The 27,996-nt window shown below is 54.8% G+C and overlaps 1 protein-coding gene across 6 annotated transcripts; it reads right to left on the reverse strand.

Annotated features, from left to right (window-relative positions):
* Window positions 1-1,116: 1,116 nt before the first annotated feature.
* Window positions 1,117-27,996, reverse strand: LDLRAP1 (low density lipoprotein receptor adaptor protein 1). Of its 6 annotated transcripts, XR_004441026.1 has the most exons (10): window positions 27,789-27,996; window positions 17,018-17,160; window positions 16,043-16,155; window positions 13,746-13,860; window positions 7,899-7,971; window positions 7,475-7,558; window positions 6,837-6,967; window positions 5,874-5,983; window positions 5,420-5,454; window positions 1,117-3,156 (listed from the first exon to the last, which is right to left on the reverse strand). XR_004441026.1 is itself a non-coding variant. In XM_033227733.1 (9 exons), exons 1-9 carry the CDS (start codon window positions 27,874-27,876, stop codon window positions 3,012-3,014), a joined length of 927 nt encoding a protein of 308 aa, XP_033083624.1. In that variant the 5' UTR covers window positions 27,877-27,996; the 3' UTR covers window positions 1,117-3,011. The 6 variants fall into 6 exon arrangements, 3 of the variants coding, with proteins under 3 accessions (XP_033083624.1, XP_033083626.1, XP_033083625.1); XM_033227733.1 differs by lacking the exon at window positions 5,874-5,983; XM_033227735.1 differs by lacking the exons at window positions 5,874-5,983; window positions 27,789-27,996 and adding an exon at window positions 27,255-27,721.

Consider the following 27,996-nt stretch of genomic DNA (forward strand, 5'->3'; position numbering starts at 1 on the left):
AAAGAACCTGAAAAGAGTGGTCCTTCTGTGAAGGTCACCGCACAGGTCAACAGGCGGCCTCAGGCAGCATATGGCCAGACTGGGCTCCTGGGAGGCCAGGACATGGTGAGATGAGGGCCACACAGGTCAGAGGCTTGGCTGTGGCCCTGTCCAGCACTGGAAGCACAGCTGCCTTCCTCTCCCAGTCCCGGTGTCCTCAGCAGTAACGGGAACTAATGCCATCTAACACCATCTGGGCTCAGCACAACCGTTCCGATATGGTGCAGAGCTCAGCACAGCCCTTGGCACATAGCAAGAGCTCAGTTAACACTAGTTGCTAACAATTTTACTTTGCCATTCTTAAACATATTGAGTTCCAATTGCCTTTGGCTCTGAGATAACCTGAATGCACAAGTGTTCTACCAACAACGTGATCATGGTCACTGTTGAGTCACACAAAACCCAGGGTGGTAAAAGCGGGGAGGTCGTTGCACCATTTTCACAGATGGGAAAACCAAGGCTCAAGAGAAGAGGTGACTGATCAAGTGTCACAGCCTCCAAGTGGCAGAGCTAGGGCTAGACCTCGAGTCTCCCAAGACACTGAGATACTTCCCACCACCCCCCAACACACTGAAACGACACATCCTGAGTCCATCGGGGACGCCTGGACCCGTCCCCAGCACTGAGACCCAGGCCCAGTCCACGTTCGGCCTGGAGCAAGGCTGTGCAATGAAAAAGTGTTGCGGATCCAAAAAGCGATGGAAATAACGGACATCCTCTCTGGGGAAAACGCCCATGTGGACACGTACACAACCTCATGCACATTGCGGGGAACTCACAGCCCCTGGCCAGGGTCCCCCGCCCAGGCTTTCAGACGCTTCAGCTGATGCACCAGATCCCTGGTGTGGCCTCCGTGAGTCATCCAGAGGTGACCTCATCACACACACACACCCAGCTGCTGGGTGAAATGGGGGCCCCACTGGGCCTTCAACACCGGGAACCTAAGACCATCACCCCCCAGCTCAGTGCTGCACCTGGGCACGTGGCCCCACCCAGCCTGCAGTCACTGCTACTGCCATCCCCAAAGGGCAGCAGCCGCCGGACGCTGCCGACGGTCATCCATCTGATGAGTGCTGCTTGCGTTTCAAAATGAGAACATTTATTATTTGTTTTTTCCTCATTAAACTTTCACAAATAAAGCACAGCAAGACTTGTCTGCAGACACACAGGAGGCACACGGACAGCCCGTCAACGAGAGATGGAGACGAAGGCCAGTGTGGCTCTCATAGGGCAGCGCTTCTCAGAACCCCTGGCCCCCCTTGTGCCAAGGCTGGCCTGTGTCAGGCCTCGCCCACGCCGCCTTATGACACATACAGAGGCTGATGCCAAAAAGATGGCTACAGAGCTGGGGCAAGAAAGTTATCCTCTTGTTCTGATAATGACCCTACAAATCCCACCCCACCCTCAGGCACCTCCATCTAAGGTGTCCGGTTACTCCAGGTAAGGAGGTTCTAAGGAGGGCTGTGTTTTCCCTGGGGCTGATGAAACTTGCTCAGACAAGCCAGGCCACTGGGAGGCACCTCAGGATGGCAAAGATGCTGGAGGCTTTGCTGGCTTTCAGGATGCCGGGAGCCCCACGGGGGCAAAAGGGGAGGAAGGAAAGAGATTGATTCTAAAGACAGACTGCTGCTGGTATGTCCCGACCCAGGGTCACAGTGTCAGCAAAGAGAACAGCATGATTCTGACAGGGTTGGATTTTGTTTCACCCTCGGGATGAGCAGACTTCAAACACTGCATTTTCACGGAAATCAACAAGAGAGACAGCTAGCAGGACACGGGGCTCCTGCCAGTTCTGTGTGGAAAGGCACCAGATGGTTTGTTATGAAACACATTTTGGTCAGAAAATAGCTGGGGTTTTTTGGTTCCTGGGAGGACAACAAAGCTAGAAGCAAAGGAGGTGTGAGTTGTGTGAGGAGGAGGCAGAGAAGAAAGCAGCTTTGGCATCAGACCTGGGTTCTACTCTTCACTCTACCCCGCCATGCTTGAGGCCTCAGTTTCTTCATCTGTAAAGTGGTCATAGAATATTTCCAAATAAATCTAGGTGTCAGGTTTCACACATCATCCCAGGAAGTATGGGGAGGCGGGGCACAGAGACACTCAAAGAGACACACAGAAAGCAGAGGAGGAGCACAGCCTTGCGTGCAGGGGAGAAGGCAGGGAGGGACCCGACGGAGGGCGGTCAGAGATGATCCCCGCAGTCAGTCACTGGGAGCAGCCAGTTACACTGGTTCCAAGCACAGGTGGAGACCATCCACGGGGACCTTGGGCCCCTTCTCCTGGAGGAAGGGCAGGAGGAAAGCGGGATTCAATGCAGCACCATGGAGGAGCCTTCAGGGCCACACCTGCTGTGAATGCTCTAAAGTGCCAAGCTGTATCGTCTTTGGTCAGGAGCTGCCCCTTAGTCTCTAAGAGCCTGGGGTCCAGGACTCAAGCCCCACCTGCTGGGCCCTGAGGAAGGAGAGCAGGAGGACACATTCCCCTTCTGAGGCTGTGGGTGCTCTCCTGTGCTGGGGGGTGAGGGGAAAAAATCACTGAAATCCAACGGCTTTCAGGAAGCAGGATGCCCCCAGGGAAATTTGGGTCCTTAGCAAGACAGAAGGGACTAGAAATGCTTTGGTCACAGTCCTGATACCCACAGCCAGGGCAGAGCTTGCTACAGGAGAGCAAGCGGGAGCCGACTGCAGCACTGCACACGTCATGCAGCAGGAGACGTGCCTGACGCAGACTGGCTTCCGAGCATAAGCCAGAAGTCACTGAATAAATATTCAAGGCATCTTTTGGTTCTCAGAGAAAGAGCAGGGCTTTAAAAAAAAATCTCTCCCCTGCCTGACAGGCTGCAGCTCTGATCTTCAGGCTGACAGTGCTGAGGGCTGGGAGAGGTGGCGGGCGGGTTCCGGAGCCGGCTCCCCCGCAGCAGGTGGCTTTGGTCCGTCAGACGTCAGGGTCGCTTGTGTCCGGCTGGCCCCGGGCCCTCAGAAGCTGAAGAGGTCATCCTGCTCTGGGCCGCTGCTGTCAGGCTTGTCCCAGTCGACAGGCGAGAGGCACTGGGCGTAATGGATGTCCTGGGCTGTCAGGCCAGTGTCCAGGACCTGAGGGTTCGTCCGAGACTGGGCAAGCCTGGAAGGCAGAGCTGTGTGAGCCGAGGGCCTGGGTGAGGGCCGGCGGGCCCCGGGGTCAGATGCGAGGAGGCACCAGTGGGGAACAGCAGGGCAGGTGGCCCAAAAAGGAAGCCCCAAGTACAGTGGAGGTGGAGGAGCCTCGGATCAAAGCACCTCCCTTGAAAGTCAAACAGCTCAGAAAAGTCTGGGGCAGCCAGCAGTGCACCTACCCCCGGGAGAGGCCAGAGCACTCACTGTGCCCCAGCTCAGTCAGGATATGCCCAGGAAAGAGGAGAAGGGGCAGTGCTAGTAAAGGGAGCGGCAGGGGTGGGGTGCGGTGGGGAACAAGCTGTGGGAGGGAACACGGAAGATTCTTTGGCTATAACTGTGTCAACACCGTGCTGTTCGAAAAATAAATTTACAAAGGGAGACAACCTACATGTCCAAAAGAACAGGGGAGAGTTGGCCGGGTGCGGTGGCTCAAGCCTGTAATCCCAGCACTTTGGGAGGCCGAGAAGGGCGGATCACGAGGTCAGGAGATTGAGACCATCCTGGCTAACACTGTGAAACCCCATCTCTACTAAAAAAATACAAAAAACTAGCCGGGCGAGGTGGCGGGCGCCTGTAGTCCCAGCTACTCAGGAGGCTGAGGCAGGAGAATGGCGTAAACCCGGGAGGCGGAGCTTGCAGTGAGCTGAGATCCGGCCACTGCACTCCAGCCCCGGGCAACAGAGCGAGACTCTGTCTCAAAAAAAAAAAAAAAAAAGAATAGGGGAGAGTCAAGTAAATCACAGCTGCTTCCCTTAGGAGAATGTTAGGCAGTCAATGGAAGGGGTGTTTACGAGGAGTTTTTAACAGCCTGGAACAATGCTTCTGACACAACGCTGTTAAGTGAAAAATCAGGATCCCAAAATGCAAATACGATGAGCTGATCAATGCAAAATAATGTATATGTATAGGATTAGCATGAATTAAGCCCAAAACTCTGAGCTGTGGGATTATGGGATGGTGTTACTTTCTGTTTAACGCTTTGCTGATTTTCAAAATTGTTAATAAAGGGCACACGATGCTCAAAACAGTGTGGAAAAGCAAATAAAGGATTTTCTTCAGAGGGCGGGTTTAGTCAGCCAGTGAGGCAGGGAAGGTGTCGCCCTCGCCCCAGGCTGGACCAAGGGGTTTCCACCACTCCCTGGCAAGGAGGAGGCAAGGAAGAGGAAGGAGGAAGCAGGAGGGCAAAGACCCTGACTCTGTCCCCACTCGCTGGACCAAAAGTCACGGACCCCAACCCCAAACAAAGCCCCTGATGTGGGAGGGCTGTAGGAAGCTGCTGAGGGTCTCAAGGGAGAAAGGGAGGCCTGACAGACGGGGACCCAGGGCTTGGAACCCTGACCTGCCCAGGCCTCTCCTCAGCCACAGCCTTCTCAGTGGCATGTCCCCAAGCTGCAGGGGACCACAAGGATGGCCCCTGGGAAAATGGGGACATGCCACCACCCTCAGGCTTTACCAAAACACCTCCCCACTGTGCCTGACCTTCCCCGCTGTGGAACGCTCCACAGCTTCATTAAGCACTTTCTCCCTTCCCTTTTTCATAAATGCAGACCTCTGGAGAGCAAAGCCTATAAAAAAAACAGCCCATTTTTGAAGGCCACGCCAGGCGGAGGAAATCAACTTGAGCTGCAGTGTGTTTCGCTCAGCTCAGACTGAGGCAGAGCAGTCACCAGGAATAGTTTTTGACTCAACAGTAAGAACTTTCTAACAGCTCTGGACAACGCTGGAAGGGGTTCCCTCCCCAGACAGTCAGCTCCCTGCCCCTGGAAGCATTTGAGTGGAGGGATGGGTCTGTTGCTCTGGAGGGGGTCCGAGTGGCTCGTGTTCTTTCTTTCTTTTTTTTTTTTTGAGACGGAATCTCGCTCTGTCACCCAGGCTGGAGTGCAGTGGCCGGATCTCAGCTCACTGCAAGCTCCACCTCCCGGGTTCACGCCATTCTCCTGCCTCAGCCTCCCAAGTAGCTGGGACTACAGGTGCCCGCCACCTCGCCCGGCTAATTTTTTGTATTTTTTTCAGTAGAGACAGGGTTTCACCGTGTTAGCCAGGATGGTCTCGATCTCCTGACCTCGTGATCCGCCCTTCTTGGCCTCCCAAAGTGCTGGGATTACAGGCTTGAGCCACCGTGCCCGGCCATGGCTCGTGTTCTTAATCACATCCCCAGGGGAAAGGGTGGCAGGGCCAGCCCACACACGCCAACCCCGCCACAGGTTTCCAGCACAGGAAGCTCACGTTACCTTGAAAACGCTTCATCCAGGCCATCATCCAGCTCCTTGGGGAAAACAAAGCAGGAGATAAGAACTCTGTTTGGGGGAGCCCACGCTCACAGCTGGAGCTTGTCCCAGCCTTAGGTAAGCTACAGGGACTCAGGACACAAGCTCAAGGTGGGCGCCTGGAGGCACGGGCTCAGGCAGGCCTCCTGCCTGGGTGCATTGCCAGCATCTCAGCCCAAGGACCCAAAGCTGGAGACGTGGGAGAGGAGAAAGGGCATGTCCTAGGGTGTAGGGTGTCTGGAGACCCAGGTGGGTTCAGTACCCTGCTCCACTGCTACCTGCCCATGAGACCTTGGGCAAGTCACTCCTCCTCTTTGAAACTCAGCTTGTCCTTCCGTAAGAGGAGGGCGCTGGACCTGATGACTTCTATGGCTTTCAAATTCCAAAAGGAAGAGGGTAGGGAAGGAAGTTTTCTTGCCTTCATTTATTTCCAAAAGCCAAGCCAAAATTCCAAGCTCATGAGGGATAACTGATGCCAGGAGTCCCATAGCCTCAGTGGAAAAGCGATGGGTGAGGTCCCTCCATGGCCTGCTGGTGAGGATGGGCAAGTGGCAAGGGTAGTTCCTGAATGGCAGAGAACAGGCTCAAGGGACACCTGGGGAACTCCCAGTACCCAGATTTTTAAAAATTGAAGAGACAAGTTAACATGTGATTCTGCAATGGATCCTGGGCCAGAAACAGGACACCGGAGGGGCACCTGGAGAAATGTGTAAGTTCTACAGATTATACACAACTGCACGGTATCGTGTGTGTTTCCTGATTCTGACCACTGTAATGTGGTTATGCAGGATGTCAAAAATTGGGGAATCTGGATGAAGGGTGAACAGGAATTCTTTGTACTACTTTTGTAACACAGTCTGAAATTATTTCCAAATGAAAAATTAAAATTTCAGGTTCCTCGGGGAGATTCTATTGGCAGAGGTCATCACCCTTACTGAGATGAAAAAGCTGAGACAGAGAGGTCAGGGGGCTTGCCTGAGTCCCTGAGGGAGTCAGGGACCAAGCTGGTGACTGCCCAAGTCTCTGGGTCCTCATTCAGGCAGCTGAGGGGGAGGGGTGTCAGGAGCGAGCTCTGCCACGCCAAGAACAAGGGCGCCTTTGGCTGGTCTTGTGGTGGGCAGAGCCGTGGATGCTCAGGCCAAGAGGCCAAGCATTGTGAGGAGACAGCTGTGCTGGGAGCCAAGCCTGTTGGGGACGCAGCCTCAGGTTCAAAAGGGACATTGTTTATTCCCTATCCTGGGCCTGGGCACTACCGGGCTGGGTCTGGTCCTCCCAGAGGCCCACAAGTCACGGGTCCCAGGGCCTGGTCCCTGGAGCAGCCCAAGGCTCGCCCAGAGGTTAGGCTGAGGATCACCGATCTGCTGGCCACACAACCACTCACCCAGACAACACTGCTGCCACTCAAGGCTTGTGGCCGCGGCACCTCGTCCACGTTGGTGGTGTTGGCGCTGACTGTGGACAGCGGGGCCTTAGCCGTCTCCTCTAAGTCCAGCAGGTTCCCAGTGGCGACCACTGTGAGGGATCCGGTCAGGCTGTCAGTGGGAGATCAGCCTCTTCCTTCCTGGCCCCCTCCTGGGCTGTCCTGGCCCTGACCCTCCCCTCTGATGTGGCCTTGCCCAGGCCTCCTAGCAGAGCCCGGCCCTGACACCTCCCCACGCCAGGTGCACAGCTGCCCACAGAGTGAGAACCTGACTAATGGCTTAGACTGAAACTTTTGTAATCACAATAGTTAAGTTTTCTTAAGCGACCACACAACAATATGTTAAGTATATACAAAGGTAGACATATATTTATATATTTGCATAGGGATATATCTCTAGAAGAAAATGTACTAAAATGAGTTATTTCTTCCCCTTATCTACATTTTCTAATTGATCTGTAATGAACATGTATTATTTCTCTAACAAAACAAAAGTGAAACACCAAGAGGCTGTCCCAGCCCAGGCAGGAGCGGGACCCCCTGGTGAAGCACAACCCCAACACCCCACGGCCGAACCCCGCTTCCCTGTCAGGACTCACAGCTCTTCAAGGCGGGGGTGCAGTCTCGGCGGACCCCCAGGACATCCCCTCCCTCTTGGCTGGCTTTGTCCCTCTTCTCTTTCTCTGCAGGACCAAGGCACAACATGTTGGAGCCTCAGACCCCAGCACTCCGTCCCCAGCAATCACCGGGCGGGGTGATTAGCCGTGGCCAATCTCAGGGGACAGTTTCAGGTTTCCAGCCGGGAGGAAAGAAACCTTTCGGATGTCAGTTAATACTCACAAGCACCCTTAGGGAGGGAGACAGCTGTTCCCATTTTTCAAATGGGAAAACCGAGACTCTGAGGGGTGAAGGGACCGGCTCACAGTCACAAGCCGGGTGGGTGATGAAGCAGGAAGTCGGTCCAGGTCTGACGCCAGGGCCTTCACCTCCCACCACACCCACAATGTAGGTGCAAAGTCTCACCTTCCTTGGACACCTGCCAAAACTCAAAGGCGACTTTGAAGGCCTGGGCTACGGTGAGGGTAACAGCTTGTGCCTGAAAACAGGAAGTGGGGATGGGGAGGGGTGCAGTGTCAGCCAGGGCAGAGCAAGTCTGCACTGGAGGGCTGGGGACTCCAGGCCAGGCCCCCTGGCTCCCTCCCTGCAGCTTCTGCAGCTCCATCCCAGGCTCTGGAATGCCTCCTGGGCAGAGCAGGGTCCTGGCCCTTCCCAGGTCTCCAAAGCTGCCTGGCGTGTCATAAGGCCACAGCCTCGCAGAGGCAGTAGGGGCTTCATCTTTACCATCTCTGGTCCCACCAAAGTTCTCACCCTCACTCTAGGGCCCTGCCTGCAAAGGCTGTTCATCTCCATGTCTTTTCCTTCCCCTTTGGGCTTCCCTAAATTCAAAGAACTGTGAGGCTTACTTCCTCCAAGAAGCCCTTCCTAATTACCTGTGGACTTAACTTAGCCCTTGGAATTAGAGAACAGAAAAGCCAGAATTGGAAGGGCCCAGCCATTGCCCCAAATGAGCCACAGCCAGAGAGGTGAAAGTTAGGTTCCGGTTGGGACTATGCCAGGGTTTATAACTGGATCCCACAAAGAGAGTAGAAGGCTTGTCAATTTCCTGATAGGAACAAGATGTCAATGAAGGCCCGGGGACCAAAACCGGTCAGTGCTACAACCCACCTGTAAGGAAGGGCCACACCTCGGCCCTTCACCCCGGGGGAACTCCCCCCACACCCCTCCAAACCCAACTCAGATATCTGTCACCACCTCTCTCCTATCACCAGCCCCAGACTCCTCTAGCCCCACCCACCTCCCTCTGGCACCATGCATGTGAAAGTGTCACTGGCTCCCCTGCCTGTGTTTCCCCCAGCTGTGTGCACCCCAAAAGCAAGAATCAGTCTGAACACCCCCGCCCTCTGGAGCGGGCCAAAGCCTCCCAGAGGTGGCAACAATGCTGGGTGAATTACATTCATCTGAGGGGCAGGCCTCATTCCAGCCAGGACCTATCCCCAGCCCATATTCATCTCAACACCTTCCTCTCTCAGCCATTCCAGTCCAGGGTTAATCAACTCAGCTTCTGGGAGTGGAAGTCCCAGAGTTCGCAGCTACAGCCGGAAACATCTAGCTTCCCTCTGAAGCCCTGGCTGAGAGAAGAAAGCACCAGCCTCTTTCAAGTTCACAACAAGTTCAGGCCTTACCAGCTTCAGCCCCACTCCCTGGCCCTCCCCACCCCCAGACAACTCAATTTAATTGAGAGACGGACCTGTAGCCACTGCCTTTAAAACTCCTTTAAGGCCGGGCACGGTGGCTCAAGCCTGTAATCCCAGCACTGTGGGAGGCCGAGACGGGCGAATCACGAGGTCAGGAGATCGAGACCATCCTGGCTAACACGGTGAAACCCCGTCTCTACTAAAAAAAAAATACAAAAACTAGCCGGGCGAGGTGGCGGGCGCCTATAGTCCCAGCTACTCGGGAGGCTGAGGCAGGAGAATGGCGGGAACCCGGGAGGCAGAGCTTGCAGTAAGCTGAGATCCGGCCACTGCACTCCAGCCTGGGCGACAGAGCAAGACTCCGTCTCAAAAAAAAAAAAAAAAAAAAACTCCTTTAAAAAAATATTTAAAATTCCTAAACAAACTGACGGATCCGTGCCAATTAAACTTCACAAAGTATAAAACCTCATTTGAATGTCTCCAACATTTACATTTTTGCTGGAAGTACAGGCACTTTATGGCAAAACTTAAATATGGTAATTAAGTATGAAACTCTTCGCAGCTGTTTACAATTTAAGCTGTCATATCTGAATCAAGTTTAATAGACCCAGTTACCATTGAGAATTGTCCATGAACTAAAAATATGGGCTAATTACCAGCCCAAGTCAGATCACTAAACACCCAAGCAAGGGATGGTCACCCAATGTGGCAGGGATATGAAAACCCCATTATTTAAGCCTGCTGGAAATCTGGAGACACAAGCTTAGACTGCAAAGCTGTTCACCTCCATGTCTTTTCCTTCCCCTTTGGGCTTCCCTAAATTCAATGAACTGTGAGGCTTACTTCTTCCAAGAAGCCCTCCCTAATTACCTGTGGACTTAGCCCTTGGAATTGAAGAACAGAAAAGCCAGAATTGGAAGGGCTGTGCCTTGGAAGGGCTTGCATAAATCTGCTTGTTCATTTGCATACATTCCTACCCTTTTGCCCTGAAGTCCTAAGCTGTAAGTTAAACCGAATACAACCCAAGAGGTGGATGTGTGCAGGTGGCTGCAAGCCCAGGCTGGGCAGGGACTGGGAGTGGGGTAGGCCCTGCTTCCTGGGGTGGCTGCAGGAATCCGAGGACCAGCATTAGGTGAGAGACTGCTTGGGCCTGCCCAGGCGGGATGCCCGCCCCTCCTGACTGCCTCTGGCCTGCAGGTCTGCCTTATTAACCTTGCCCAGTTTTTCACATTCCTTGTTCCCAGGAACCAGGCTGCTCATGGCTCAACAGGGGCCAGAAACTCAGACCAAGACAGCCATGTGCCCCCCAGGTGGAAATGGGGGTAGCACTTTGCTTACCATCAGCCCAGGCCCAGCAGCTGCATGATGCCTTCACTTCGGAGCCCAGAGGCCTCCCAGTTGGGCAGATGGAAGGGAGTCCTTGGAGGAACCCAATGCTGGCTGTGCCCAGCAGCACCAGGGAGGGGAGAGCTGCGGTGGCTGTGCCCAGCAGCACCAGGGAGGGGAGAGCTGCGGTAGCTGTGCTGCCCCAGAGTTCAACTGACTGGTGGGTGATGTAGAAAGGAGCCCCTCTCCCCCAACCTGAATGGGTGGGTCATGAACTCATTCAGGCAGCCCAGCCAGGAAGAGTAGGGATGTGGAGGCCCCCAGCCACAATGAGTGCGGTTTTGTCAACATTCCGATTCAAGTCCCTCAACATTCCGATTCAAGGCCTGCTGCAAACGGAAGTCGCCTCACCACCCACCCCAGGGGAACCATTTCACTTTGCCCCTCTGTGCTTGCATGTGTGTTAATCCCGTGCTGCTGTGCGCTCGCCACCCACCACCCCACCCCCTTCTTTTGGCCTGGCAAACTCCTCCTGGCTCCTCAGCCTTCAAAGCTCCATTCGAGGTGTCTGTCTCAGGGAAGTCTCACTGACCCTCCCGTGAGATTTACTAACTTCCACCCCAGAACTAAGCCCCCCTGGGTTCCAGATACTGAAGCTGGGCTGTTCTCTACCGCCTTGGATGTTTTCTCCATGGCTCAGACCAGGACAGACGGTGCCAAACATCTGTGGCGGAGCTGCCAGCAGGTGCGGAGGCTGACACAGCCATTCCATCTCCTGCCTCCCCCAAGAACACTTCCACTTAGCTCAAGAATCTAGGATTTCCAACATGACGAGGTCATCAACACACTGTCAGCCCGGGCTGGGCTAAGACCGTGAGGCAGCAGGTGATGTATGTACACCATGCTGGGCTGGGCTGCCTTGGAGAGGGCTCCGCAGGGCCCCTGAAGCAGGGAGGCCACGTAGCAAAGGGTAGGGAGATAGATAAGCCACTCCAGCCATCAACCCAACCCCAGAGAAGAACACACTAAGAAAGATGAAGAATTTGGGTGTCTGGCAGGGGCCCTTCCTGCTGCCTGGTCAGGGCCCTGCAGTCAGTGGCTGAGCAGTGGCCTGGCTCTGTTTTCCTGGGTAACTGACCCCATGGCCTGAGGGTAGGCTGATTTCACTCAAGTCTGCGTGAAGTCCTCTGACCACAGGCCAGGTCTCCCTTGTAAGAGCTGGGCCTGCACCTCTCTTACTCCTAGACCCCTCATCCCAGAGGAAGCCTCTGCACTGTCGAAGGCCCCTCCCACCCAAGGCCAGCTGTCGTGCCCAAGGCCTGCCCTGGTCAGCAGGGAGGAAGAGATGAACAATGGGGACATAAGGAGCTGTATTTTTAAGTCTGCGTGGGCTCCTAAAAGACAAAGCCACGAGTCACATCTGTGGGAACTCACAGGAGATGCCACAGCAACTTGGAGCCCTGGGACCTCACGAGGCAAATGGCCAGCGACACTGAGTCTGCAGGAAAGAAACGAGGTGTTCAAAAGAACCTGGGGCCTTTCAGAACAACCCTGGAGGTCACTGAGGCAACCTTCTCATTCTGCTGACAGGCAAGCGGCCCAGAGAAGGGCAGGATCTTCTCCAAGGTAACACAGCAAATCAGCCAGGATCAGACGGCTAGACTGTCTCCTCCTACAGTGCCTCTTCCATGACACCTGTGGTGGGCTGAATTGTGTGTCTGCCCCCAAGATGTCCACATCCTAATCCCTGAGACCTGTGAATGCTGCCTTACACAGCAAACGGGCTTTGCAGATGTGGGTTAAGGATCTGGCGATGGAGATTAACCCAGATTACTCAGTGTGTCCAAACGTAATCACAAGGAGTGTTGAGAGAGGTAGGAATGTCAGAGCTAAAAGCAGCAATGTAACGATGAAATCAGGAGACTGGAAGATGCTACATTGCTGGCTCGGAGGATGAGGACAGGCCCATGAACCTGGAAGTGCAGTTGGTCAGTCTCTGGGAGGTAGAAAAGGTAAGGAAATGGATTCTTCCCTAGAACCTCCAGAAAAAAAACACAACCCTGCCAACCTAGTTTAGACTCCTGATCTACCTCTGTCACAGAATACATTTTTCTTCTCCATAAGAGAATAAATTTTTGTTGTTTTAAGCCACTAAGTTTGTGATGATTTGTTACAACTTACACAATATCTGAAGTGTGCCCTGATGGGCAGCAGGAAGCCTGGGGACGACAAAGACTGTGATGGACCTGACATGTCCTTTGATGACAGCGGAGGGAAGGGGATCTTGTCTCCTATAGGTTCCAAGGGCTACAGGGCATGGGGACTGGGGCTCTGAGCTGTCAACAGAGGTCAACAGGTGTCAATGCTCCATCAACGGATGTCAGGAAGCACCTTATAGGGAGGATGCTCAGATCCTGGGGGTCTCAGAAACAAAAGCTGCAATGCCAAAGGTTGACCCACTCCACTCCTTGCCCCCAAATTCAGGACGAATCCCCAGTGACCACCAAGGTTCCCACTCATCCTGGCTAAGATGTGGTCAGGGGTGTCCTGGAAACGAGACAAGGAACTCTGAATTTCCCAGTCACGCAGGGAGGGGAAGAAATGTGGGTTTAAAACCCCACTCTAACCCTGACTGGTTGTGTTACCCTCAGCAAGACAGCTGGCCTCTGGGAGTCTGTTTCCTCATTAAAAATTTTAAAAATGAAGAAAAAAAAATGGAGAGAGTAACAGTTCCCACCTTGCAGAGCTGTGAGGATTAAACGAGTAAAGACCTGGAAGCCTAGCACTGGAATGCACACACAGGAGGCGCCGAGAGATGGTCACCGCCCTCCACACTCCGGTCACAGCTGGAATGGACATGCAGAAGGCACCAAGAAATGGCCATTGCCCTCCTCACTCCGGTCACAGCAAGCCCAGTTCTCTGACGGCTCTCGCCTTTGCTTTCCACCCCAGGCCCCCCGATCTCCCATCTCCGAGGACCAATCCCTACAAGGCCCTGCACCCCTAGACCATATTAAAGACAGGAGATCCAAAACAACCTCAACCCAACAAATCACGTTACAGAGAGAAAGGGGCCCAGACAAACACTGGGGACACGGGCTAGCCACTGCCCACCTCACCACTGTACCACTTAGCTCTCAGCACCCACTTGGGGTTCCCAGGGATTTCACCCTCTTCTTAAGTAATGGTCACCTTTGGGTCCTGCCTCCCACACCAGACAGCCCCCCCACCCACAGCAGGGCTGCCAAGGCCGCTGGAGCCTGCCCTAGCCCCAGCCCTCCCCGCTGACCATCTTCCGCTTGGTGCAGAGGAAGGCGTGGCACTCGAGGCTCTGGTTGTGCTGGCTCTGTGCGATGTATGCAAACACCTTGTCATGCATCTTATCTGCCGTGCAATAGGAGATCCTGAAAGGCAAGGAGGAAGTATCACCAGACCTGGCATGGGGGCCTGAGCACATGTGGGATGCCCTGCAGGGCAGCTCCCCTGAGTTGCAGAGAACCTGCTACTCCCATTCCACCAGGGCAGACTCTGAGAATCCAGCCTTGGCCTCCAGACTGGGTACCTAGGCCATCTGTGCAGGAGGGGCCGAGGCCAGGCAAGAAGGAAGGAATGGGGTAAAGACTGGAAGCAGGGCACTTCCCCCTCTTCCTCCCATCCCACACTGAGCCACACCCCAAAACAGTAATAGCTGAACCCTTACCACATACCAGGCAATGTGCCAAGAGCTTTGTAGATCTCGCCTCATGTAATTCTCAAAGCTACCCTCTGAGATGAGTTCTGTCACTATCCACGTTTTTCAGATGAAATAAACTGAGGCTAAAGACCTGAGCCCAGACCTGAACTCACTTGTAGGACTCCAGAGGCCATGACTGCCATGCTGCCTCTTAAGGCTATGTGCCAACTGGCTGGAAGGGGAAGCAGAAAGCAGGACACTCCCCTGCTCACCGATGCCCTTCACCTGGCCTCCCCATCCCACCTGCCCGCCGACCCATGCCCCTGCCCAGAGGTCTAGTGAGATTCAAGTCCGTCTCTCTCAGGGTGACTGGGACCATTTGCATGTTCTGGAGCTGTGGCCAGGGGTGGAAGAGTTGAGAGTAGGGGTGGGGTGTGTGTGTGACAAGGACCCAACAAGGAGTCCCAGTGGGCCTGAGAGGAGACACACAGCAACTCCCTCTGCATGGAGCACCCTCTCTGCCCCCAGTCGCCACCCGTAACCTTGGGGCCACCCGAGCCCTTGGGCTCCCACCCTCCCTCACGTGTCTGGTCCCAGCTCGTTGCCTCCAGTCAGCCTCAGAGTCTCAGTCGGGGAGGGGCCGGCAGCCCAGAGGTGGGACAGGAGTGCCACAGACTCACCCCTCAACCCAGAGGTGGGACCACAGTGCCACAGACCCATCCCTCAACCATGTGGCCCCAGCTTCAATCACAGGCATCAACACCACAGGTGGGCAGAGAGAGAAGGTGCCAGGGCCCTTCCCACCTATTCTCCATCCCAGGGGATCCAGCTTCCTGCCCTAAATGTTACTGGGTCCTTGGTATCAATAAACTAGATCCTGTTATTCCTCAAGCCTCAGCAAGGTGCCACCTCCCCTGGGAGGCCTTCCTGGATTTCCCTGGGCAGACCCTCTCCTTGCCTTCTTGGAAAACACTATGCTCTATCTCCCGTTTCCTCCCAACTATTCCCAATTAGAGTGGAAGCTCCTTGAGGGCATGAGCAGGATTGGAGTCCTCATCTGGCACAGATGTTGGCAAAACAGGTATCTTAAACTGTTGACTGAAGGCAGGCAGGTATGATCAGGCCAGTGAGAGGAAGACATCACCCGGGCCCCCAAAACACACATCTATCCACCCTACTACTGGCCTGTGCACCAAAGGGCTGAGCCATCTGCTTGGAGACAAAGCAAGAGGGTGGAGGGATGCCTGGCAGATGGGAGCCTGCTGGACAGGGCTCTGGCCTGGGTATCCTAGTTCCAGTTCAGCTACTACCTCACCATGCAGCCGTAGGCAATCCCCTCTCCGGGCCTCAGATTCTCCATCTATAAAATGGACCTGAGCTATCCCTTCCAGTTCTGAAAAACTACAACTGACCAGCTGAGAGAGGTGGGGATAGCCTGAGGCTCTAAGGGCTGACCAGAGGACCCACTAGAGAGACCATCCATACTCTGACCTCAGATCTTGGCTGAGGCCTCCCTGGAATGCCTGGCCAGATACCCAGAGCTGAGCCGCTGCATTCACAGAAGGAGGAAAAGGCAGTGACTCTGCAGTTCTCTGCTCCAAGCCCGGCTCAGTGGCATGCCGGTGGGGACTAGGGGCTGGGCACAGGCGGGCTCAGCTGTCTTCTGTAACTGGTGATGATGACAGCAGCAGCTGCCCCTTAACCAAGTGCTCATCGTGAGCCAGGTGCCATGCACTCGGCGTTTCCTAACAGCGCTGTGCAGCAGGATCTGTTCCGAACCCCATTTTACAGATGTGGAAACTGAGGCTCCAGTGTCACCCAGGTAGGAAGTGGTAGAGCCTGGATTCAGATGGGACACTCCACCCACTGCCCCAAGTGGCAGAGTGGATGGGCCAACCCCATGCTGAGCGTACCTGTATATGGACACGTTCTCAATGAGCTGGTTGGTGAGGTTGTCTGTCAGGATAATTCCCCGTGGAGACACCTTCAGAGTCACCTTCTGCAGCTTCTTCCCACTGGCCTTAGCCTTGAGGCAGACAGGAGTCAGAGGAGTCTGCCAGCCTCACTTGAGACCCACGCTCATGGCCTACACTGCATTGTCCCGAGGACCCAGACGTGGGGTCCATCTCAGCTCAGGCGACTGGCAGCGGCATGGGGAAGACCACTCAGCCAGCACCCTCTTGTAACAGAAACAGGAGCAGCATCTGCTGAGCACCAGCTATCTGTCAGGCACCGTGGACCTTGAGTCATCCTCCCTCTCCCCAGAAGGAGATGGACTCAGAGAGGCTAAGGGACTTGCCCAAGGACACACAGCTAGGAGGGCACACAGACTCGGCACTGAATGAGCCAGCACAACCCAGCAGGATGACTCTTGGGGACTCTGCTCCATCCACTGAGCTGAGGGGTCCGAGGCCACCAAGGGAAGTGGATTTAAAAGGCCCACTCTTGCTCAAAGCTAGGGGGGCGCAATGTGCTCTCGGATGTGCTATGCTATCTCTCAAGCCATTGGGCAGCTAGTCAAGGGAAAGCAACCTCCCCACCCTTCCTGGCGCTGATAAGTCACCAATGCATTGGTAGGGAGCCTGAGACGGGGGTGGGGAGGCTGGAAGAGGTCATAATGGCTGGAGGGAAGCACCAATGCATCGGCAGGGAGCCTGAGACGGGGGTGGGGAGGCTGGAAGAGGTCACAATGGCTGGAGGGAAGCCACTGACCTTGCAAGTCCAGTGCTTCCCTCTATGAAGGCCCAAAAGCTGGATGGAAGGAGAATCAAGGGCAGGGCCAGGCTCAGACACACCCAACTGGAGTGACAAGCTGGGACAAGGGCACCCTGGGAAGAAGCTGGTCCTTGGTCCCTGGTCCCTCCACCCTTCCCAACTGGGGTGCTCACCGTAGCCACGATCCTCTTGATGGCGGCAGCCGACAGCTCCTCGCCCTTGGGCTGCTCCACCAGCGTCATGCCCAGGTATTTGAGGCTGAACAGCATCCCCTCCAGCAGCGTCTCCCGAGTGTCCGTCCAGTTCTCAGGCAGCTCTGGGGTAGGACAGAGAAGGCCCTCAGACCCTGCGGCTCAGGGCCCACCACCAGCAACGGCTCTCACCAGCCTTCTTTCCTAGGAAACCCCAGCAAGTTGGCTGGGGGTCTCCCCTACCACTACTGTCATTTTTTTTTGAGGCTGAGTTTCACTGTCACTCAGGCTGGAGTGCTGTGGTGCGATCTCAGCTCACTGCAACCTCCGCCCCTAGGTTCAAGCGATTCTCCTGCCTCTGCCTCCCGAGTAGCTGGTCTCGAACTCCTGACCTCAAGTGATCTGTCTGCCTCAGCCTCCCAAAGTGCTGGGATTACAGGCATGAGCCACCGCGCCGGGCCTACTGTCACTTTTAATAAAAGGCTAAAGCTTTCTGGCACATATCAAGGCTCCATGTAAGCAGCTTTACCTAAAATGTTCTCATTAACCCTCCTCAAGAACCTATGAGGTCAACACTTTTATCAAACCCATTGACAGACAAAGACATGGAGGTCATGGAGACTCAATCACATAACCAAGTCCAGAGAGCCAGGAAGTGCAAGAGCCAAGTTTCGAGCCCCATTTTCAAGCCCGGAGCCCTCTTTACTTCAATGCCACCACTTGTTGAGGGCAAATCATAGCATTTCTTACTGAATCCTTAGTGCAATCCTGTGAGATAGTGATTCTACAGATTAGAAGACTGAGGCTCAGGGAGGCAAAGTCATGAGATGAAGGCCACATACAATGAGTCAGACTTCAACCCTGAGTGGTTCCCACGGCCCCAGCCTGCACTGCTTTCCTCCCTGTGCACATCGGTAGAGACCAACAGGGGCGGGCGTGCGGGAGGCTGGGAAGGAGACAGTAGCCCAGGGAGAGCAGGGTAGGGTAAGGCTGGGTGGGAGAGGAGAAGGTGATTTCCCAAATTTGAGAAGGCTCGAGACCCACTCTGTTTCCCACTCCCTGGATGGTCCTAGGGAAGTCCTCTCTCCTCTTTGGGACTAACACTGCACCCCCTCTCTGGGCTGTGGCAACGGCACAGAGCAGGGTCCACAAGGAGAGTCCTCTAAAAGCACCAACCACACAAATGTCAGGAAATAAGGGGATGAGCCTGCCTCACTGGTGGGCAAACGGACCAGGAGGGACATGTGGAAAGAGTGCCCTACCACATGGGTGAGGGCCTTGCGGAGGCAGATAGGCATGAGGGGAAAATCGGGCTACACTGGTGGTTTCTGATCATCCCCAGCTCCTCAGAAGATGAACAACGATGAACGAACACCCCACACTTCCACCTGCCAGAGCCCCTGCCTGTCCTCTACCATCCCCTCACAGATGCTGTGCTTGTAGGAGGTGTTTGTTATGATTGCACCATTTTACAGATGAGAAAGAAAACTGCTCTTCAGCCTCACACACAATCTTGTTAAGGACAGAGCAGGATCCAGCCAGGAATCAGTTTCCAGGGGCCACGAGAGGTAGCCAGGGCCAGCTTCCCTAGACCATCCCCCAGGGAGGGGCTGGGAGATGTCCTGGGCCCTCCCTATCTCCGCCTGGGGCCTTCCTCACTGGCTCCGATTGAAAAGCCACAGGAGGCCGGGTGCGGTGGCTCAAGCCTGTAATCCCAGCACTTTGGGAGGCCGAGACGGGCGGATCACGAGGTCAGGAGATCGAGACCATCCTGGCTAACATGGTGAAACCCCGTCTCTACTAAAAAATACAAAAAAAATTAGCCGGGCGAGGTGGTGGGCGCCTGTAGTCCCAGCTACTCGGGAGGCTGAGGCAGGAGAATGGCGTGAACCCGGGAGGCAGAGCTTGCAGTGAGCTGAGATCTGGCCACTGCACTCCAGCCTGGGCGACAGAGCGAGACTCCGTCTCAAAAAAAAAAAAAAAAAAAAAGAAAAGCCACAGGAAGAAAGTTTAGGTATCGCTGGTTCCAGGGCAGCTGAGGCTCCGGCAGGGATGTGGGCCCCTACTACAAGGCTCTGCTTGGCTCTGGAGTTCTGGCTCTGTCAAGAGCAGAAGTCTGGGTCCAGGTGGCATCACCAGGTCCCCTACCCAGTCTGGATCCCTGCTGCCCCTCTCAGCTCCTGTCCTAGAGCTCTGGGCCTCCAGGGGCTCTGGTCCCCCTCTCCACAGCCAGAAGAGGCCTTGTACACCCACATTTCTCTGGATTTGCCTTGAGAAAGCCACTGTCTCTCTCTGAGGCCATTTCTTCATCTGAAAGAGGGTACAGGTGTCAGGGCTGCGGAGGGTTATACAGGAACTTACATATGTGCCCAGTTCCCCTCCTACCTTGAGATCAGGTGAGCAGGGACTTACTGACTGTCATCTAGAACCTGGCATGCAGCTAGTGCTCAATACTCGCTCAAGGAAGAAATGATGAGGACAACCCCATCCCATCCCCAGCTCTGGCCCCAGGCCCACTGCCCCTTCAGCGCTAGCCTTTATCCCCGGGCTTCCACCCCAACATGAGGCCGGGCCCCCACTGAGATGACCCCAAAGCCCAACATGACCTTATCCTCTGTCCCATCAAGCACAAGCCTATTCCATTTGATCCTCCAAAAGAATGTGAAAGTCCCTGAGGTGTCCCCAGTCCTGGGTTGAGTGATGGGGCCCTAAGCAACTCAGACACAGACCCTACTCTCAAGCTCAGAATAACAGCACCATCATCACGGAAAAATGGCGCTTTCATATAACAAAGACACAACGATAATAAAGCTGTAGCTATTACCATCACCTCTAACACTCACAGCCACCTTGCAAGCAGGCATTCTTTCATTCCCATTTTACAGACAGGAAACTGAGACTGACTCTAAAGCCCAAGCTCCTGACCATGAGACCACACTACCTTATCACGCAGCAAACTACCTTAATTCTAGCAAAAGATCAGGTTTTTGGAGGTGGAGGCATTTCTTCTCACCTGGAATTAGGTGTTCCTAATACCTAAGGTTTCCCGTCTGCAGGCTAGGATATCCAGACCACCACTTTCAACCTGAGACCCATCTAAGCAAGGACAGCAATGGAGAGAAGTGCTACTGTGCCTATGGCCCGTGCCCTTGGCAGACACTGATAATCAATTGCAGCTCTACTTCCCTCTGACCGTCTCTCAGCACAAGGCCCCAGGCGGGCAATACTGATTGATCAAGTTTTGAACATCTCATTATCCATTCCTACCCCTGGCAAACATTCTCCACCCTCCCTCTCCAGCCCCCATTTTCATGTCCCCATTCTCCCATTTCCTCTGGTTCAGCCCTTTCCTGGCCCCTTTCCAAAGCCACTTCCGCTCCCTCCATTCCAAAGAGCCAAAGCCTGCCAAGGTCACTGGTGATCTCTTTGCTGTCAAAACATTCCCTAGTCCTCCCTGACCCCTGAAATGTTCAGCATTTTTCTGCATTCCTCCTTTCCTGGACTGACCCTTCCTCTCCTCTAACCACGTCCTTACAGACTGGTTGCCACTCATCAGCCTTAGGCCCTCAGCTCAAGCCCCTCACTTGATAGATGATACAACTGAAGCCCAGACAGGGACGGGACCTGTGCAAGGTCACAGGGCAAGTCAGAGGGCCCCTCCTGACCCCACCCAGCCCGCTATAGACAATCCCCACGATGCCCAGTGACTGTGAGGAGATTTTAAGTTTCCCCGTCTCTTCTCCCACAATATCCCTACATGCTCCCTACCCCAAGGCTCCAACCATGCAGAGCTTCTTCCTAATAATGTAACATTTACTGTCTAACTTCTGTGCCTTTGCTCGAGTAGCTCCCTCTATCCTAAATGCCCTTTCTTCACTTGATCAAATCCCACACATCCAACCTCTGCCAGGAAGCCTCCGTTGAGGCAATGTAGCCTTGTGGTTAACAGCAAGGGCCTTAATCCTAAGATATCAGCTCCGATGCTTCACGTCTGAGTCATCTTGAGTGAGTTCATTACCTTCCCTGAGCCTCAGTTTTCTCATATTTTAAAATGGGGGAAACAACAGCTCTGACTCCTGGGGGGGGGGCTGTTGTGACCCGTGGGTAAGTTTATAGAATTTAGCAGAGAGGCAGGCTCATCGTAGGTGCTCAGTACACCTTCCAATGGGGCCTCATCCCTCCTGTGGGAGGGCTGCTGGTGCCTTTCTTGAACGTAAATCTCTTCTTCCTCCCGCAGCCACACCACCCACTGCCAAGCACTGCCCGCACGTCTCTTCCCTTTAAAGAACCTGCCATTCATGTCTGCTTCCCCCGGACCTGGCACGGAGGTGTACGCCTGCCCAGTGTGGCCGTCCAGTCTGGTCCTGTTTCTCCCTTGTCCCCCATGTTCCCAGGCCCCACTGAGATGCTCCTTTCTCTCTAGGAAGCTGCTTCCCTCCTGTGGTCTGTGCACGTGACTCATCTCTTCACTAGAGCGTAAGGCCCCTCATGTCCACATCCTCCCCACAGAAACCAGCACCTGGGAGCTCTCAGTGAAGGCTCACTGGTAGGGCTCAGGACCACACCCGCCCCACTTGCCAGCCACAGCCGGAGGCCTTATTCCCGGTGCTCCCGGAGGACCCGGGCAAATACAGGCCTGAGTGCACAGCCCTGTTCCGGTCCTAGTTATTTTTGGCCCTGTAGTGGGTAATGACTGCGCTATTTTAACGCTGCAATTTTACAGATGACCTCCTGCCGGAGTTAGCTGGGGACAGACCATATGCCTGGTCTAAATTACAGCTGTGAACACGTGCTCTTTCCTCGTTAAGGTCCCCCCAACCACCCAGGAGTCAGAGCTGGGCTGAATGCCCTTGTTCCCCTTCTGCCGCTCCCAGAGACCCAGCCTGGATGGTGCGTCTGCAACATCAGAGTTGCAGCCAAACCCAGGGGCTAGGGGACCCTCCGACCGGGGCTCTGGCCTCCAGTCCCCCTCAGCCTGGTGGGGAGATGGCCTCAGAGGCCAGAGTGACAACATCTCAGAAGAGGGCTCAAGCTCTGCCCTGACCTGGAGTGTAGCTGCTTCTCTATAATTCTATCTGACAAATGGGTTCAGCCCCTCAGGAGCATCATCAGAAGTTTCTGGATGTGAAAAGTACTAGGAAAATTTCAGAAATCAAAGATGTTGAGATTGTTATCAAAAGAAAATAAGTTTCAAAATGATAAATTGCAGCAGCTACCACTTCCTAAGTACCTACTTACACAGTAAGAGAAAAATATGCTATGGGCTCTGGAGTCCGTAGTCACTGAACCTCCCCACACCTCAGTGTCCTAACTTTGAAACAGAGACAAGACAGGCACAGTGGCTCATGCCTGTACTTCCAGTGCTCTAGGAGGCCAAGAAGGAAGGATTGCTTGAGGCTGGAGTTCAAGACCAACTTGGACAACATGGTAACACCTCGTCTCTACAAAAAATAACTAGCTGGGCATGGCAGTGTGCACCTGTAGTCCTAGCTACCCAGGAGGATCCCTTGAGCCCAGGAGGTCGAGGCTGCAGTAAGCTATGACCACATCACTGCATTCCAGCATGGGCAACAGAGTGAGACCCTGTCTCAAATAAATAAATAAATAACAGGGACAATAGGAGTATCCACCTCAGACAGGTGTGGTGGCTCACATGTAATCCTAGCACTTGGGAAGCTGAAGCAGGTGGATCACTTGAGGTCAGGAGTTCAAAACAGCCTGGCCAACATGGTGAAACACTGTCTCTACTAAAAATACAAAAAAATCAGCTGCGCGTGGTGGCGGGCACCTGTAATCCCAGCTACTTGGGAGGCTGAGGCAGGAGAATCTCTTGAACCAAGGAAGTGGAGGTTGCACTGAGCCAAGATCCCACTGCTGCACTCCAGCCTGGGCAACAGAGGGAGACTCCCTCTTAAAAGAAAAAAAAAAAAAAAAAGAGTATCCATCCATGGGATTGTCTTGAGGATGAATTGAGTTCACACCTGAGGTGAGCTTAGAACCTTGTCTGGTACATACCAAGTATCACAAGTGTGAGCTACTGTCATTACCAATGGTCAAATGCAAAGAGCTTTAACATGTCCATGGCCATTCTCATACTGAAAGAAGAGTCCAGGATAGATCAGTGTTCCCATTTCACAGATAGAGAAGCTCAGAGGAGTGTGACCATGGCTCACAATTGACAGCACTGGGACTCCAGTCCACACCTGCCTCCTGCAGCCCAAGCCCCTTGGTGGGATCAGGCAGAGCCCTGTAGGGCTGCTCAAAAAGAGTATCTGACCCTCAGTGGGCAGTGGGTGACCTCTGACTCCTTCAAGCCACATGCCCCTCACACAGCCCCCAGGCCCGTGAGAAGCAGAGTCTTAGGCTCCAGTTCACCACTCCCTGCACTTGCTGTTCCCTCTGGCTGGAACACTCTTCCCAGACTCCTCCCTCCTGGTATTCACCGGTGTGTACTGAGTCACCTTCTCACAGGGACCTTCCCTGGTGCTGTCAGTGGCCGCCCTTATCCCCTCTGCATACCCTTTCCATGTTGTGCTGACTGCCAGCACCTGCCACTCTACCGGCTGGAGATGCTGAGGCCGGTGCAGACTGGGGAATGAAGATCTCCCATCCCCAGGAGTCCTCCCCACTGGGCTGCCAGGAACTGCCCCTCCAGTGGAACGCCTCTGAAGAGCACGTTTTACACTGCCTCCTGCAGTTCCCAGTGCGGGGTTAAGCTCCAGGAGTCCCTGGTGGTAATTTGCTTTATTTATTTATTTATTAATTATTTGAGACAAAGTCTCACTGTGTCCCCCAGGCTGGAGTGCAGTGGTGGGATCCCAGCTCACTGCAACTTCTGCCTCCCAAGTTCAAGTGATTCTCCTGCCTCAGCCTCTCAAGTAGCTGGGATTACAGGCCTGCACCATCCCACCTGGCTAATTTTTGTATTTTAAGTAGAGATGGTGTTTCATCATGTTGGTCAGGCTGGTCTCGAACTCCTGACCTCAGGTGATCCACCCACCTCAGCCTCCCAAAGTGCTGGGATTACACCGCGCCCTGCCGGTAATTTGCTTTATAACGTCCACTTTGTGGACTCTCCTCCCTTCTCACTTGTCCTAACAATATTTCCTGCCATCTCTTCCCAAATAAATGACTTGCACTCCAATGCTTCTCCCTAGAAGAACCCAAATGAAGACACCATCCTATCTTAAAAGGCTGTCCCATCACTTCCTCACCCTGCTTCATTTTTATTCGTCCTGCTACCAACGTCCACAACCACACCACGGATCTACACCCTTGCTGTGGTGCACGAGACCGTAAGCCAGAGGTGTCTAATCTTTTGGCTTCTCTGGGCCACGTTGGAAGAACTGTCTTGGGCCATACATAAAATATACTAATACTAATGATAGTTGATGAGCTTTAAAAAATCACAAGAAAACTCATAAAGTTTTTTTTTTTTTTTTTTGAGAGGGAGTCTCGCTCTGTCGCTCAGGCTGGAGTGCAGTGGCAGGATCTCAGCTCACTGCAAGCTCCGCCTCCCAGGTTCAGGCCATTCTCCTGCCTCAGCCTCCCGAGCAGCTGGGACTATAGGCGCCCACCACCTCGCCCGGCTAATTTTTTGTATTTTTAGTAGAGACGGGGTTTCACCGTGTTAGCCAGACGTGGTCTCGACCTCCTGACCTCGTGATCCACCCACCTCGGCCTCCCAAAGTGCTGGGATTACAAGCATGAGCCACCGCGCCTGGCCAAAAACTCATAAAGTTTTAAGAAAGTTTATGAATTTGTGTTGGGCCACATTCATTTGGAACATATTTTATTATAAGTGTCATTAGATCCTCCCTCCCTTGCCTTCCACCATGAACTAGCTTTACTGGAACCTGCACCTCCTATTTCTTCACCTCTTCTCTTTGGGTAAGCACAACCCACAAAGGAACAGGAGGGCCTGAGTGATCCCAGTACCTCTAGAAAGGGTGCCGAGGGGCCAAGGTGAGCCCCTCTTCCAGGCAGCTGGAAGGAAAATGCCTGGCCAGGGACTGAGATAAAATATTGATGTCTCTCCAAGGGATGGGAAAAGCCATGTGTGGGAGAGGAGGAGAGTCCTCTTTCAAGGTCAGGACAACCAGGAATCCACTGCAGGCTTGAGGCTGGGTGGAAAGAAGCCTGGGGCACTGGCTTTGCTGTGTGACCTCAGGCAAGGTGCTGCCCTTCTCTGGGCTTGTTTCTACACAAATAAGCAATGCTCATGCTAATCCTAGTGAGGACCTTGACGGGGAGGAACAGGTCACAACTGAGAGCAGGGTTCGAGTCTAACTTTAACTCCACTGGCTTCAGTTTGGTCTCAAAACTCAACCGCAGGGACCAGGTCCAAGGCCCAGATGGGTCACAACCCTGAGCAAGGTGACCCTAGCACCCCCACCCCCACATACCCCATCGCCCCTGCTCTAACCTGTGGCCACTGCTGTCAGAGGCTGCCAGCCCAACCTGGGGTGGGTGGGGCCTGCTCCCAGCTCCTCCCATGGCAGAGTCCACCAAGCACACTGGTAAGACCCCTGCGCTAGGAATGTGGAGCTCTGCCTCTTAGACGCTCTGTGTCTGGGGCCAATGACTCCAATGCTCAGAGTCTCAGTTCCTTTGTCTCTAAATTGGGCCTGCTCTGTCACCTCACAGGAGTCAATGGGAGAATGGAAGCAAAAACACGTTGTAAAACAGTTACAAAAAAAGTAGTTACCATTTACCAAACTCTTCCTCTATGCCAGGCAAACGCAATTTCATTTGATCCCCACAAATAGTTGGAGGCAGGTACTACTGTTATTTGCAATTTACAGGTGAGGAAATTGAGACTTCATCACGAGGGACAGGTGGGGCTCGGCCCGCCCTCCCTCAGGTCCAGGGGCTCCAAGACAGCACTCTGGGCTTACTGGGGCCTGGAGGAGGGGGAGAGGTGCTCCTCTCCTTTCCTCCAAAGGTGCAGACGAGCTCTGGGCCCCCAAAACCCATCTCACCACAGTACTAATCATGCTGGCGGCGTCCCAAGGATAGGCAGGGGGAAGAGGAGCAGGGGAGAAGAAAGCCACCAGTTAGGAGGGAGCATTATTACCAATAATCTCCTTGATACTCCTGCCAGGTAAGAGGTTTTATCCCCATGTTGCAGATGAGGAAACTGAGGATCAGAAAGGACAAGTGACTTGCCCAAGATTGAAGATGGCAATAGAAATTCTCTTCCACCATCCAAAGTGGCTACCTCTTCTGCGTCCCCAGATTCAGAGATGTTTCCTTCTAGCCTCCCTTCCCTTGCCAGCCCCCCTTCCTTCAAAACCACTTCTCCGGGGGCTGCCCTGCCACACTCCCTCCCTCATTCCTGGAGAAAACCGCAGGATTCTCCCGCTGGAACAGATGGCCATTCTCAGAAGTTCTGGTCAAATCCTGCCAGTTTTTAAAGGGTCTATTTTGGGAGGCAATCAGTGTGATAAACGGTACATCCCCTGGCCTACTGGCCCAGCCCTAATGGGTCTCTGACGCCACCCCCCACCAGCAGGCACCACCCCACATTCCCAATGCCAATGCCAGTCTCAGCTGGGAGGCGGCCACAGCTGAACAACAGAGTGGGGCCAGAGGAGGAGCAAGGCGGGCCCTCTAGGCCCAGACACGCTGGCATTCCTAGGACCAGGGAGCTTGGACTCCCCTGGTGGAGCCCTGTAAGGCCAAGAGGGAATGGGGTGAGGGGGTACTGTACTGTCAGCTGTTTCCTGATGAGGGGAGAGGCTGTGGCCCGAAGTGGGTGGCAGGGAGGTGGGAGTGTGCAGCAGTCCTGGGTTCTGGCTCCAAAACCGGCAGGAAGGTCTGTGTGACCCCAGGCAAGCCACTCTCTTCTCCCTCCCAAACAACGAGACCTGCGACCTGGCGCTGGGCTGGGTCTTCTGGCTTCAGGGGAAGGTGCCAGGTGACAAGTTCCTTGAGCGTAACCAGAGACAGGGAGAGAAAGGAGCCGGGGGAGGCCCCTCCCAGCCTCCCAGACGCTCCAGGGAGAGGTGACAGCGAGTCTGCCGTTTGCCTGGACGCCCAAGGGACTTTAGAAGCTCGAGGGGAAAGGTGCGAGAGAAAACAGGTTTCAAAAATAGTTGGGACGCAGGCTCGTCACCCGGACCCGACTAGAGGAAGGGCGCAGGAGTCTAGATCGCCTGATGTGGGGCTCTGCCGAGGCACCCCAGGCGGGGCCTCTCTCCCAATTTCAAGTACGTACCTGCGACCCCGGGCTCACACCTGGGTGGGTGTCTGGACACCCGGAGTCAAAAGTTGGCCCGGTGGGTCGGACAGGGGGCGGGAGAACGGGCCAGTGGGCTCCTGGCCGCCGCAGCCGCTGGCTGGGGCGCAGGGGTGCGGGACAGGGGCGTCTTCCCAAGCTCCTGCGCCCTTGCCTCCTCCCCCAGGCACCGACGACGAGCGCCTGCCTCCCCCTGGCTGGCCAGGACAGCAGGGCGGGAGGTGCCGAGGGTGGCGGGGGCCTCTTCTCCCAACCTGCACCCCACCCCATGCCGGCTGCACCTGGGGACCTCGAGCTCGGGCTGCCCCTCCTCGCAGCGGCACCGAGCGGCCGGGGAGTAGATGCGCAACTTGACCCCGGCCGAACCCCTGCCCCGTAGGGCCGGGAAAGGGCCACGCCGGGACCTGAGCGCCGGTCAGGCCCCGCCTCTGCCCAACTTGGCCGCACTCCGGACGCCGGCGGAGGCCCGGCGCGCCGACCCCGGCCCGGCCGGGCTGACGCGCGCACACTCACTGCGGTGCCGGCCGCCGCCCCCCCAGCTCTGCTTGGCCAGGCTGGGGCTCCGGATCAGTGCCCGCCCAGCGGACTTGAGTGCGTCCATGGCCCGCTCCGGCCGCCGCCGCCGCCGCCGCTGCCGCCTCCAAAACTCCGTCAGGAAAAACTTTCCGCCCGGCCCTGCAGCGCGCGGGCTGCGCGCTCCTCCCCTCCCGGCGCGAGCTCC

Source organism: Trachypithecus francoisi, unplaced genomic scaffold (genome assembly GCF_009764315.1).
Source record: "Trachypithecus francoisi isolate TF-2019V2 unplaced genomic scaffold, Tfra_2.0 Lachesis_group12, whole genome shotgun sequence".
NCBI lineage: Eukaryota > Metazoa > Chordata > Mammalia > Primates > Cercopithecidae > Trachypithecus > Trachypithecus francoisi.

Excerpts from the sequence above, each read along its gene's own strand:
- LDLRAP1 (XM_033227733.1), bottom strand. The coding sequence starts at position 27,876 with ATGGACGCACTCAAGTCCGCTGGGCGGGCACTGATCCGGAGCCCCAGC. Across the intron at positions 16,156-17,017 it reads TCAAGAGGATCGTGGCTACG|GCTAAGGCCAGTGGGAAGAA; the intron begins GTGAGCACCCCA and ends GTCTGCCTCAAG. Across the intron at positions 7,559-7,898 it reads TTGGCAGGTGTCCAAGGAAG|AGAAAGAGAAGAGGGACAAA; the intron begins GTGAGACTTTGC and ends TTGGTCCTGCAG.